The sequence below is a fragment of the Neophocaena asiaeorientalis genome, unplaced genomic scaffold, assembly GCF_003031525.2.
Source record: "Neophocaena asiaeorientalis asiaeorientalis breed wild unplaced genomic scaffold, Neophocaena_asiaeorientalis_V1.1 scaffold504, whole genome shotgun sequence".
NCBI lineage: Eukaryota > Metazoa > Chordata > Mammalia > Artiodactyla > Phocoenidae > Neophocaena > Neophocaena asiaeorientalis.
Genome location: NW_020174438.1, coordinates 4,334,988 through 4,348,552, shown reverse-complemented (window position 1 = coordinate 4,348,552; position 13,565 = coordinate 4,334,988). Strand labels below are relative to the sequence as shown.

The 13,565-nt window shown below is 51.1% G+C and overlaps 1 protein-coding gene across 4 annotated transcripts in view; it reads left to right on the top strand.

Moving 5' to 3' along the window:
• Window positions 1-13,565, top strand: part of AMPD3 (adenosine monophosphate deaminase 3) — a 40,288-nt gene that overhangs the window by 390 nt on the left and 26,333 nt on the right. The window contains exons 1-2 of one of the 4 annotated variants that reach the window (XM_024756955.1): window positions 199-361; window positions 8,558-8,783. In XM_024756955.1, coding sequence (XP_024612723.1) covers window positions 8,563-8,783 — 221 coding nt within the window. In that variant the 5' untranslated portion in view covers window positions 199-361; window positions 8,558-8,562. Of the gene's footprint in view, window positions 1-198; window positions 362-5,106; window positions 5,229-6,030; window positions 6,177-8,557; window positions 8,784-13,565 lie in introns of those variants that run through there. The other 3 variants (XM_024756953.1, XM_024756952.1, XM_024756954.1) reach the window with 3 other exon arrangements.

The following is a 13,565-nucleotide window of genomic DNA, read 5'->3' as shown; positions in this document are numbered from 1 at the left end:
CGGGCTCCGCGGGTCGGCGGCAGGGCGGGGCAGCTCTTCTGCGGCGCTCGCTGTTCGCCCTGACCCGCGCCGCCACCTGCTCTCCAGACTGCGAGCCGCCCCCTTCGGCCCACTGCATGGCCCTGTCCCCTGAAGCCCGTGAGTGCGCGCGACCCTGCGCTACTGACCTTGAACCCACGGCTCGCGGCCCCCGGCGGCCCAGCCCAGAGTGGGAGTCGGAGCGCCCCCAGGTCGGAATCTCGGCCCTGGGCTTCCCTGCCCGCTAAGGCGGCGGCTCCGATCCCGGGCTCATCCCCTGCCTGGGCCCTGGGCTGTGCTCCTGTCGCAGTTCCTGCGGTGGCCTGGGCTCCAGAGGCCTCAGGTGAGCCCGCCATACCTCAGCTCCCTGGCGACCGACATTGGATTCGAAAGGTTTAGAGAAATCATGGGACCCGGGACTTGCCGCCACTTAAGAGCCTGGACCACTTTCTAGTGCTTGAGGACTGGCCAGATACCAAGGGCTGAGGATTTCCACCTGGAGGCAGGGGGATGGGCAGGATGGCAGAGTGATGGGGTCATTGGAGGCCTTCATCCTTACCTCTTTGGCTCTTTCCTGGCAAGGGAGGTAGGTGTACTGCATCTGGCAGTCTGCTTTCTGCCCTTGAACTTCCTGGTAGCTGCTTTGCCAGTGGAACTGCTTGACTTGGCTGGCAGAGGCCTCTGGGGTGAGTTTTGAGAGGCCCTGGAGTAGGAGAGGCTTGCTAACTAGAGTGTCACTTACACTAACTGTTGGGTCCTTGTATGTGGCTGGAAGCTTGGTCATGACAAATTAGCAAAGGAACTGAGTGAAGACAGCTGGAAGCACTAGGAGGAATTTCAGCATGGTCCTGAGCCCTTGTTGGCTATCCCCCTGGATGTGGTGACCAACATTTGGCCATCTTTAGGGGGGAGTTGGCTGCAGCTGGAACTCTCATGGGAGAAATTCCTCCCCTGGCTGTGAAGCATCAGTGTTGAGTGGTAGTCAAGCCATAAGGCCAGGCAGACAGAGCCCCTGTCAGCACTCACCTTCTGGAGTGTTAGCAGGTTTGGAGTAGTTAGCCTGACCTGGCTGCAACTCTGGTGGCAGCTCTGAGGGACCGGCTTACTCTGAAGATGCCAGTTCGGGGCTGCGCTAAGAATCATGGGACTTACGTGGGTGGTTTGCTGGGATACTCTGGGACCTCTGAGCCCCACCCTCAGCCCAACCTTGGCTCTTTGGAGAGCCTCAATAAGGCTCTCAGCAAGGTCAGGAAGCTCTCGGAGAGATGAGGCCTGTTTTCCTTGTCCTCACACTAGGTGAATCACTCTTCAAATGGCTTTGAAATCAATCCCTGGTTTTGAAAATATCATGGGCAGATAAAATGTAGCCTTAGGGTTAAGTAGGGAGAAGATCTTCTCTCCAAGAAAGCTACTCATTGGCCTCCCTGGTTCTTCCCCCCAAATATTAATCCTTTATTTCTTCTGTGTGCTGCTGCATATCTAGGATAGGAGATCATGGCTTTGGGCTCTGATCTAGGAGGGGCTAGGGCCCAAGAGGATGGGCTCAAGGCTGGGGTGCTGGCCATGCAAAGTCAGCAAGAAGTATCACTCATAGAGGAGAAGGCTCTTCTTCCTGATCTGGTTACACATTTGAACATGGTTGCCTTCTCCTTGCACCCAAATAGGAGTTCAGAGAGTACTTGTCACATAATAGTGTTCAGTAAATAATGTTGAGTGAAAGGATTCGGTGTCTACATGAAAGGTCATGTTCATTTTCCCAGCTGGACTTTCTCGTACCTGGTATCAGGATGATAATGAGTCTAGATAATACTTATAAAGCACATATTATGTGCCAGGTACTATTCTATGCACTTTACACATGCTAACTAATTTGTCATGGCAACCTATGAGGTTGGCACTGTTATTATCCCCATTTTAGAGGGAATGAAACTGAGCCAGAGAAATTAGTAACTTGCCCAAGGTCATGCAACTTCGTGTTGGGGCAGGAGTCCATATTCTTAACCACACACCGAGCTGACTCTTGACACTGGCATAGATAGATTCACCACTTAGCTCATTGACTCATTCATTATGTTATGCGTTCATTCATTCAACAAGTATTTCTTGATACCTGCTATATTCCAGGCATGGGGATACAATAGTGAATGAGGTGGGCGAGGTCTGTCATGGAGATGATATATAGTGGGCAAAGCCCCTTTGCCCAACGCCTCTTTGAGTCATGCACACCTCAGAAATGAGAAGGAAGATGGTCCCCTATAGGCAACCCCACAGCATCCTTTTGGGGCGGGGAGAGTCGTATCTTTCTGGATGAGTCATAATTTGATTCCAGCCTTTCCTGTTTGTTGGGGTTTTGTAAGGGACACTTAAGTGATAACAGTGAATGCAGTCTGATTTGGCACAATAATAACTTTATGTCCTTGAACCTAATAAATATTGTAGGTCTTTATCTCATGGCAATGAAAAAAAAAAGTGAATGCAGTCTGGTCTCCTGGGAGGGAGGTGCAGGCCTGGGTCTGGTTATCATAGATTGTCTTTTTTCTTTTTTTTAAGTCTATTTTAAAAAGTTGAGATATAGTTGATGTATAATATTATATAAGGTACAGGTATGCAATGTAGTGATTCATAATTTTTAAAGGTTATCCTCCATTTATAGTTATCATAAGTTATTGGCTGTATTCCCTGTGTTGTACCATATGTCCTTGTAGCTTATTTATTTTATACATAATAGATTGTAACTCTAAATCCCCTACCCCTATCTTGCCCCTCCCACTTCCCTCTCCCTACTGGTATCCACTAGTTTGTCCTATATATCTGTGAGTCTGTTTCCTTTTTGTTATATTCATTCGTATTTTTTAGATTCCACATATAAATAATATTATACAGTATTTCTTTTTCTGACTTAGTTCACTTAGCATAATACCCTCCAAGTCCATCCATGTTGTTGCAAATGGCAAAATTTTCAGTAGTTGTGGCTCGCGGGCTCCAGAGCGCAGCCTCAGTAGTTGTGGCGCACGGGCTCAGCCGCTCCGCGGCATGTGGGATCTTCCGGGACCAGGGCTCGAACCCGTGTCCCCTGCATTGCCAGGCGGACTCTCAACCGCTGCGCCACCAGGGAAGCCCCATGTATCTTTTCAAATTAGTGTTTTCATTTCTTCAGATACATACCCAGGAGTGGAATTGCTGGGTCATATGGTAGTTCTGTGTTTAGCTTTATGAGAAACTGCCATACCGTTTTCCACGGTGGCTGCACAAATTTACATTCCTACCAGCAGTGTACGAGGGTTCCCTTTTCTCCACATCCTCGCCAGCATTTGTTATTTGTGGTGGTCTTTTTGATGACAGCCGTTCTGACAGGTGTGAGGTGATATCTCATTGTGATTTTTTTGTTTGTTTGTTTTTTTAATTTATTTATATTTTATTTTTGGCTGCCTTGGGTCTTACTTGCAGTGCGCGGGCTTCTCATTGCGGTGGCTTGGATCTTCCCGGACCGGGGCACGAACCGTGTCCCCTGCATCGTCAGGCTGACTCTCAACCACTGCGCCACCAGGGAAGCCCTCTCATTGTGATTTTAATTTGCATTTCTCTGATTAATGATACTGAGCATCTTTTCATGTGCCTGTTGTCCATCTGTATGTCTTCTTTGTAAAAATGTCTATTCAGGTCTTCTGCCCATTTTTTAATCAGGTGGTTTGTGTTTTTGATGTTGAGTTTATGAGCTGTTTATATTGATATTTTGGATATTAGCCCCTTATCGGTTATATCATTAGCAATATTTTCTTCCATTCAGTAGTATCATAGATTGTCTTAATGTTCCTTGAAAAGGGAAAAGGCTTTGCGTTTGGGACCAGTGTTCCTCCATCCAGGGGGACTTCTGGGCCACGGGGAGCAGAGACAGATTAGGCTCAAGGTGGAATTGTTAGGTCCTGAGCAAAGGTTGCCCTCCCAAAACAGAGCCACAGTTTCCTCCTAAACTGTTCTGGAGGGTCTTGTATCCCTACAGTGGGACCCTTGGCCATTGTCCCAACCTGTGTCATCTTAGTGGGTCTGCTGCCCATCTCTGTCTGGACATGATGGAGTAGATCTCACACTGGTCACTGGGGCCCAGGAAGGCAGCTTTCTCTAGGTTGGAAAATGAAGGCTCAAAGTGGAAGGCGTTTTCCAAAGCCTATGCCCAGGATATTAATGGGTGTTTTTCCCTATGGTGGCAGTGGTGGGAGGGTCAAATAAGTGTGTTGGGTTAAAGAAAGTTAAGCAGCTTTCTTGATTGGAGGACTTCTCAGATGTTTAAGACCTACTAGTAGGAATTGTGTGTGAATCCCCATAAAGACTGTGGTATGCAGTACTGTCCCAGCCTTCTGACATTTTTATGTTGTACACACTACACTTTGGAAAATGCTTGTTTAGACCAAGGGTATCCACGGTCTGGTTAAAGGTGCAGAATAAGATTCTTGGATGTGCTGGGTCTAAGTCGGTTCTCAGATGCATGGGCTAGGATGCTCCCATGGCAGCCCCATCCTACCCGCCCCCAACCTCACCCCCCAAACACACTAGCAGAAGGAATCGTTTGCCTCTCCTCCCTCTGGCAGGATAGTACTAAGGACTCGGATTTCTTTCTTTTTTTTTTTTTTTCCGTTTTAAGGTCATTTAATTATTTAATGAATACACATTACCCTCCCTCTAGGTTGCTTGTAGCCTGCTGGTCGCACTGTTTATGAAACAGCTGTGAGGACAGGGGGGTCATAATCTCTTGGTAGCTAAAGCCTAGCAGCGGCCTGAGGATCGTGTGTCAACCCTGTAATCCTGCTCTGTACGCACAGGAATTATTATGTGGGCTCAGGAAGGCACAACCTCATGATTGGACGTGAGGAGGTGACTCAGGCCCAGGTCAGGGCTGGAGCCAGCCTCCCGGTAAACAACTGGCCCTATCCTTTCTGGGCGCTTCTCCCCAGGATTTCGACAGCACCACAGAAATAGCCCTTTTGCTCATGGTTATTTCCCAGGCCCATGCTGTTGGTCTGAGTCACGGGGAAGCTGTGTGTCTGTTGTGAGCTTCCCCACAGAGGACCATCCTTCTCCTAAACGGCAGATGAAGAGTGGAGCTTTGCGACCTGTGATGCTGTTGTGATCCACCCTGACTGCTCTGCAGGTCACTTGAGGCAGGGAGAGAGGTTCCTCTGAGCTGGAGACCCACATGGGAGCAGGGAGCGGCAGTAAGAAGGGGAGGCTGGGGTAGGTGGGCTTGGGTGGGTCAGGCGGGAGGCACTTCTTCCCTGGGTGTGGATGGGTGGGCGGGCACGTGTGCTCTGGCAGAGCTGGTCAGGCCGCCCTGTCACCTGTGATGTGCAGCTCTTTTCAGGGAAGATGGGAAGGAATGAGACAGGGCATGCCCGTCTTTTCATCCTTGCCTGCTCCTGTGCTGAGATGTCCCCTCCCCCTGAGTCTCTGTCCTTTCCAGTTCCTGGCCCTTCCCTCTTTTAGAGGGGGTGGGGAGAGGCTCATATTAGCAACTGGCCCGGAGCTCCCCCCGCCAGCCCTGGGGTGCCCTCATGACTGTTTTGGGGGCCCTTTGGGGGGCCCTCTGAGGAGACCAGGGCAGGCTCTGTGTGTATAGACGACTTCGCTTGGTAAGATGAACCGGGTCACCAGGCCAAGCCCGAGGCGGGGTTCAAAACGGAAGCAGCACGGGTGATGGTACTGCAGTTAGTGTGCGGCTTTCAGGAGGGGTCTGGACGTTAGAGGGAGGCTGTGGCTTATCGTCTGCGGTTTGTCAGGAAGGCTGAATGCACTATTGCATTGGGCAGCAGTTGCTTTAGTTTCCTGCTCTGAAGAGGGCTGTGAACGGGGCCAGGACGCTGCATTCCAGACACAGCAGCCATGATAACTAGCATCACCTGGGCCCCGTAGGACTCTTGGAAATTTTCCGCTTCCATTTCATATTCACGGAAGAATTTCCAGCCCAGACTTTTCCTGTTCTTACTGAGGGCTGCTCACGGATATGCAAAGCAGAGACCTCCCACCCCAGCAGCAGACAGAACCCAGCTAGCTGCACTTACACTGACTCAGCTCAGCCTCCCCGGCGGCACGCAGCCCTTGGCCCAAGTGCGTCACCTGGGTGGCATCCTCAGAGTCAGCCATGGAGACTCCAGTGCCAGGCTCAGGTCTGTGTCATGGGTTCTGACTGTGGGAGTCTGGCAAGAGCAAGAAACAGCATCATTTGTATAAGGAGGGGATTTAAGAGGCACTGTGCTCCCTTTCTGGAGGGGTCATGGTGCTATGAAAACGTTCCTGTTTGTTGAAATTGGTGGATTCTTAAGCACGGCGCCACCAGGGAAGTCCTCACAAGGTATTCTTCGTGTGATTGCACAGTCCTCATAGTTATAATCTGGGTTGCTTAATGTTTTTTTTTCAAGTGAGTATGCTCTCATTTGGACATTTTAAAGCTATTTATATAAAGAGTGAAGGTAAACATGTTTGTGCTTTTTCCTTCCTTCAGATTCTTTTCTTAGAAGCAATTTCTAGGAGTGGGTTTACTCTGTCAGGTGCTTGAATGGTTTATGGCATTTGCTGCCTCTCGCCTGGGGCCCTTTGGAGGTCTGCTTCTGAGATGCGATGTGAGGTTTTGGAATGCTGCACTTGCCCAGGGCCTTAGAGTTGAGGGCTGGGGGCCCAGCTTTGTTCTCCCCTAACAGCTCCTCCCGGGTCTAGCTGTTTGTCTTTCTCTCCATTTCTTTCTTCTATCACCTTCTCTGGCCTCTGCTCTGATAGTTTCCAGCTTCCCCTTCTCTCTGCTATCAGGATGTGGAAATCTCCACAGTCAGCTGTTCATCTCCGCAGGATAGGCCTTTGCAGTCCTGGTCTCTGCTACCACGGACCAGCAGTTGCGTGCTGGGCTGCCTCTCTCCTCCCAGCTCCCTCCCACTCAAGCCCCTGAGGGTGAAGGAGGCCCAAGAAAGGCCTGGCCCTGGGGGCGGGGTGGGGGGGAAGGAGGAAATTGGTTTCACAGTCTAGGGGCCCACAGGGGTACTGTGCCTGTCCGTTACCAGCCTGCTTGCTTCATTCCTGTCTGTGTCATGAATTACACAGAGAAGACTGCAGAGAAGACCAGAGCAGCAAGGCTCCCCAGGCACCAGAAACCTCCCTGGTACCTAGAACTGAGAGGGCCTTGGAGATCACTTAGTCTAATCCCCTTATCTCACAGGTGAGGACACTGTGAGGTGAGAGAATGCCTGCCCCAGGGTTGTTCAGTGAGTCCCTCCTCCCTTGTAATTGCTTCCTCTCCCTGCCAGGCAGCAACTGGTTCCTGTCTCACCTTCGTCCTCCTCTGTTGGGCTGACAAAGCCACATCTCTCTTTAAACCCTCCTTAAAGAAACTGGGTGGACAGGAAACGCCTCTTCCAGAGCCGCTCCTGGTGAAGGTGGCTTGTGGAGAGGAGGCAGTATTGGTCTGTTCCCTAAGTGTGAGGGACAGTGTGGACACTTGCCCTGACCCCCAAATAGGCAGAGAGAAGCAGCACGGCGTAGTGGTTTAGAGGACAGATGCAGGAGCCAGGTGCCCGCATTCAAATCCCTCAGCAGAGGCTTAGAGAGGAAAGGGACAGGGGAGCCAGAGACTGAGAACAGCTCAGGTCTCTGCCCACTTATTAGAGGTGTGACCCTGGGCAAGTTAGCTCTCTGTGCCTTCCTTCTCTCATCTGTAAAATGGGAATAAACTGAGCTCGTAAATGTATAGGGCTTGGCAGAGTGTACTTACTATGGGCTATGTAAGTGTTGAAAGACAGGCAGAAAGACAGTAAAGAAAGGAGCCAACCAGGTGACTTAGACCAGCTACTGACAGGAGCCCAGTGTGCAGAGGAGGAGAAGGGCAAGCTTCTTTGAGGAAGTGAGTTTTCAGTTGGGTTGTGAGAGGTAAAGAGTCTCCCTGTCCCCAGACCTTTATTTTATTTGCTGTCTTGTTAGAAGTTCCAGAGGGTTTGGGAGATGGTGGAATTATGATTTCATTTCAGCAAAAGGCCTCATTTTATGTGGTGAGGAATGTAACTGTGGATCTCCTGGGACCATATGCTAATCATTAACCCCTTTGGTCTTTGGTCTTCCCCTCTGTGCAGTGGGAAGCAAGTCTGGACGTTGTAGTACGTGGCACGGCCTCCTCATAGCCTGCAGGAAGGGGCTTCTGAACTCTCCTCTTCCTGCTCTGTCATGGAAACCAAGGCGGGAAGGACGGGGCCGCCCACGCACTAAGGATTCCCTGGGTTCAGGAAAACAGAAGTAGACTTGGTTGGACAGTTAGTTCATTCTTTCACTTCTGAACGTTTGCGTTCTCGTGAGATGTAACTGGACCTACACCCTTCACATCCAGTCACTTATGGAGCTAGTTTTAAAAATTGGCCTGCGGGGCTTGGTCTGGGGAGTTCATAAGTAGACAGCTGACCACAAGCACCGGGGCACCTGACCCTTCTTTCGGTGTCTTCTCCTGCCACTCACCAGTGACTCAGGTGGTCCAGTAATTCTTATAGGCTCACGCTGGTTCTTTTTCTGCCAGTCGAGATGCCGCGCCAGTTCCCCAAGCTGAACATCTCCGAGGTGGATGAGCAAGTCCGGCTCCTGGCCGAGAAGGTGTTTGCTAAAGTGCTCCGAGAAGAGGACAGCAAAGATGTCCTGTCCCTCTTCACCGTCCCCGAGGACTGCCCCATCGGGCAGAAGGAGGCCAAGGAGAGGGAGCTGCAGAAGGAGCTGGCGGAGCAGAAGTCTGTGGAGACTGCGAAAAGGTTTGTCCCCCTGACTTGTGTGGGCCTGTTCAGACCCAGGCAGGCTGTGGGCGTGTGTCCTGGATGAGACGCTTTGTGTGAACTCGGCTGTCCTGGGAACTGAGTTTATTTCTTAACCAAGACTCCTGAACTCACCTCTTATTCACTGCAGTGTCTTGGTGCCTTTGTTTGGTTGAAAAGATCAAAAACCACTTTCTCTCCTGATGTTTTAATAACAAATCATGTGCACGAACACACACCGTTTCCAAATGACATTTCCATTTTCCTTCTGAAAACTCGAGGATTTCTTGGGAAACGTGTTTTACTTCTCTTCATTGCTAATTAACAATGTATATGTACTTTGCACTGTTAATTAACTCAGCTCACTATTTGCCAGGTGCGGTGCTGGGCACTGGGGATGCATTAGTGAACAAGATAGGTATAGTCCCTGCTCTGTAGAGCTTACAGTCAGCCTAGACAGTAATTAAGTGACTGGACCACTTAATTGAAAAATGACAAGTTATGATAAGTGCTGTGTTAGTCAGGGTCTAACCAGAAAAGCAGAAACTACTTGAGCAATGGAAATAGGATTTTCATGCAGGGAATTGGTTACAGCCGGTAGAGAACCGAGGAGGCAAGCAGTGGGGAGAGAGGCAGCCCGGAGATTAGACACAGTAGGAAGCAGCCACCACCCCAGGCAGAGATACAGTGGAGAGAGGTGGTGTTGCTGGAGCCTGGGGTAGAGAAGTTGGAACTGTGGTGGCCTTGTCAGTGGAAAATGTAGCCTAGGGGGAGAGGCAACAGCTGCAGAGATGCCTCCCAAGGCAGAGATGGAGGCAGGGATACCTGGCTTTAATCCTTCTGGCATGTTCCAGTTTCCCCCACCGGTTGCCACTGGCCAAACCTAGCCAGCAGCCAGCTGACGCATGGACAGGGAGAGTCCTTTTTCAGACTGGGTTCTTAGGGAAGGTCTTTCCTAGGAGGTGACGTTGTAGCTGATGCAAGGGCATAAAGGAGCTAGCTCTGGGTAGAGCTGGGTGAGAGTCTTATAGGTGGAGCAGCCAGGACAGAGGCCCTCAGGGATCTTCAAGGAGGCCCATGTTGGGCAGAGGTGTGGTTAAGGGGGAAGCGCCATGACCTCCGGCTGGAGGGGTAGGCAGGGCCCAGATCAGATTGGTCTGTGCTCCCTGGTAAGTACTGGGTTGGTTAAAAAGTTTGTTCAGGTTTTTCTGTGAGATGTTACGGAAAAACCCGAATAAACTTTTTATCCAACCCAATAGTTTGGATCTTTGTCCAAGTGCATTGGGAAGCCCTCACCCTTTTAGCTTATCTCACCTGGGAGAGCAGAATTAAAGAATAAAAAGCTTGGAGAATGTGTCTGGCAGGGCTGTAGCTGGGTGCCTGGCTGGCTGGCGTACTGCAGACCCCAACGGCTAACGTCGTAGAACTTGGGCTTTCTCTGCAACCTAGTCCATCATCAGGTCCTTCCTGAGGTACCGCCTTATTTTAAAAGGCAAGTCCTTTCCTTTCTTGGTAGGACAGAATTTCAGTATTTCCTTAACTTTTTTTGGAAAGTAGTAAAATGTCAAGTACTTGTATGAAGGCAAGAACAGAGGTTCATCATCCAAAAAATAAGTGTTTTCCTTCCTCTGAGGGGCTGTGCAGTGAAGGGGTCGTTGGTGCCATCGGCCAGCTCTGAGTGCCAGCCTTGTGCTGAGTGAGGTGGGGACAGGTCATCCCTGGAGGGTAAAGAAGAGGCTGATGGGGGAGACCCTGGTCCACACTACACTGACTGAACAGAGGGCTAACTTTATGAACTGAATGGTCTGCTGGCGTTCTGTGTCTTAAGAATTGAGCATTTTGGACCCTTAATAATGAGAAGGAGTCCTGGCATTTTGTATTACTAGAAATAGGTTTCTGAGGCCAGTTTCCATCACAGAGCGACACTGGGCCTGACGTCTTCAAAAGAGAGTCTTCTCTTCTTATCGATGCCCAGGCTAATGGCAAAATAGAAGCCTTCTTACTCTAAGTCTAAACGATGCTCCGTGGTTTCCAGAAATTCCTCTGCAAGCTCATCTCCAGAAATTTTGCTCCTTCCCTACTTGTTAGGTTGTGATGGTCTTGGTTTGCATGCGGCCATGGCTCACGGGCCCAGCCGCTCCGTGGCATGTGGGATCTCCCCAGACCGGGGCACGAACCCGTTTCCCCTGCATCAGCAGGCGGACTCTCAACCACTGCGCCACGAGGGAAGCCCTGTCTGCCCCTTTTGACTGGAAGCTCCTTGAGGACTTTATCAGGCTCCCACCGGATCCCCAGGATCCAGCCCAGGACTTGGCCTGTGTTGGTGAGCAGTGGATGATGTGTGGCAGAAGAAAGACATCCTGTTTCTCCACTGCCACCACAGATGCTACCTCGGGGTGGCCACGGCTGTCTGGGCCACTGTGTTCTACCACTCCCTGGTACGCTCTGTGACCTTGGGCCCATTAGGAAATCTTTCTGTGCCCCAGTTTTTCATCATCTGTAAAGTAGATATGGTAAAGAACTACTTTCTTGGGGTGTTGTGGGGCATGAGGGAATTAACATGCGCAAAAGGCTTAGGGCAGTGCCTGGATCACAGGAAGCCCCACGGAGATGTTAACTATTTGTCCAGCTTCCTGCGGCAGAGATGGGCAGCGACAGCGGCGGCTGCTTCCTGTGGGCTAAGCGGTGCCCTGTGCAGTTCACTTTCATTCTTTAAGCCCCACATGAAGCTTATCAAGTGCATGTTCTTATCTCGATCTTGCTGATTAGGACACATTGCCCGTAAGTGACAGGGCAGAGACTCAGATCCACGTCTTTCGAAGGTAGGACCCCACACTTCAACCACGAGGCTGTCCCACCTCCAGTCAGGGCTGGGGTCCTTGCTTCCACGAGAAGACACTGGAATGACACTGGGGGCTGCTCCCCAGGCTATAATTGCCAGCTTCTGAATGAAATGGAGGGAAAAGCTGGACCGTAGCTCCCTGCTGCCCACTGGCTTCTTTTCTGCCAGAGGACAGCTTGGTCCCTAGACTGCCTGTCAGATGTCCCAGCATCCTCTGGAGCTGTGCACCCCCAGTTTTATCTTTCAACCTCACTGTTCAGTAGAGGCACCGTTATGCAAATATTCAGATGTGAATCGTTCGGAGGAGGAACCCTCTCTGCAGCTTCCTCTTTGTCTCTGGCTGCTCCCTGACATTCTAGAACCTAAATGCTCATATGGAGTCTTCCCGCCACAGCCAGGCGCTGTGCTGGGCTTTGAGGATGGAGGGCGCTACATACAAGAATCAGAGGGCGACCCCTGCCCAATAGCCAGTGAGGAACCTGGGCCTCAGTCTAGGCCCACACGGAGATGAATTCTGCCAACCACCTGCATGAGCTTGGAAGTGGATTCTTTCCCAGGGTCTCCAGCTAAGAGCCCAGTGTGGCCAGCCTGGGTTTGGCCTTTCGATACCCCGGACATAGAGCCCAGCCGAGCCCACGCCGACGTTTCACCTACAGAGCTGCGAGCCAGCAAGTGGGCCCTCTCCTTAGGCTCCGTTTAGCTTTTCCGGTTTTCTTAGAGACGAGCTTTAGTGGTTAGCTCTGGTTATTCCAAGCCCTGGCCCGTGGCGTGTGGGCCCTAAGGAGCTGCCCCATCTGTTGTTAAACCTGTCCCTTATCCCTGTGGAGTCCGAGCTCCCAGCCCATGTTCATGTGTGACAGTCTGGGGCTCATCTGAAGACCAAGGTTGGAGCCGTAATGGATGGGTTCTGGCTTCCTCCCTGGGGCAGAGGAATATGGACGTTCCTTGCACAAGTCTGGTGGGCTCTGGCTCAGGCAGCTTTCTGATTGTGGTGTTTTTTTTTTTAAACTTTCTTATCTGTTTCTCACCTTAGATGTCACCTTGCTTTTCCTTAGCAGGACTGGTCATCAGGCGGCATTGGCTGAGGCTTGCAGGGGTATAGTTGGCATAGAGATAAAAACAGTGACCTGGCAGACGTGTGGGTGACACAGAAGCCAGAGTCTCCCAGGGTCTGGCTGACCTTGTCAGAACAGGAGAGGGAGCCCAAAGTAACGGCTCTTCCTCTAGGTGCGAACATCCAAAAGATGCCAAAGTGGGAACCTCATTGCTCAAGGTGAGTCTGCCTCTGAGGAATGATTGACAGACATGAGTTGGTATCTTCCTTGGAATTGGATGCTTGACTCAGCTCCGTGTGATGGATGGATGGTGGGCTGGGGAAAGCCTAGGCTGGAGGTTCCTGGAGTCCAGACTGGGTTTCCTGAACAACTCAGTGCATCTGTTATGTAGGGTTGGGGTCAGGGCAAAGACAGACTTCTGAAAAAGGGCCGCCCGCCTCCACTTTCCAGGTCTAAACAGTCTTGTCCGCAAAGAGGTGATAACACATGTGGGCAGATAAAGACCAGAGAGCCATGGCAAGCAGTGGGTGTATAGACAGGGCAGGGAAAGATTGGTCATTCCTGAAAAATCAGCCGTGGGTCTGTGAGAAGAGACCTGGCCAAGAGCCAGGAGGAAGACAGCCGCCTCCGGGGAGTCATAAGGTCGGTTTGGAGATCAGCTGATTTCTCCACCCCCTGTAGGTGTCGCCAGTGCCTGGAGAAAAGGAGGGGTTCTAGGGGCTCTGGTGGGTCACGGTTGTCACTGAGTCCTTCGCTGGTGGCTGTAGGCCCTGGTTGTGCTGGGATAGTACCCAGGAGGCTGCTGGGCCCTGTGACACAGGAGGGCAAGTAGTCAGCTGGTTGCTGGCATTGGACATCACTGGGTGGCAGTGCTGGGGAGAGACG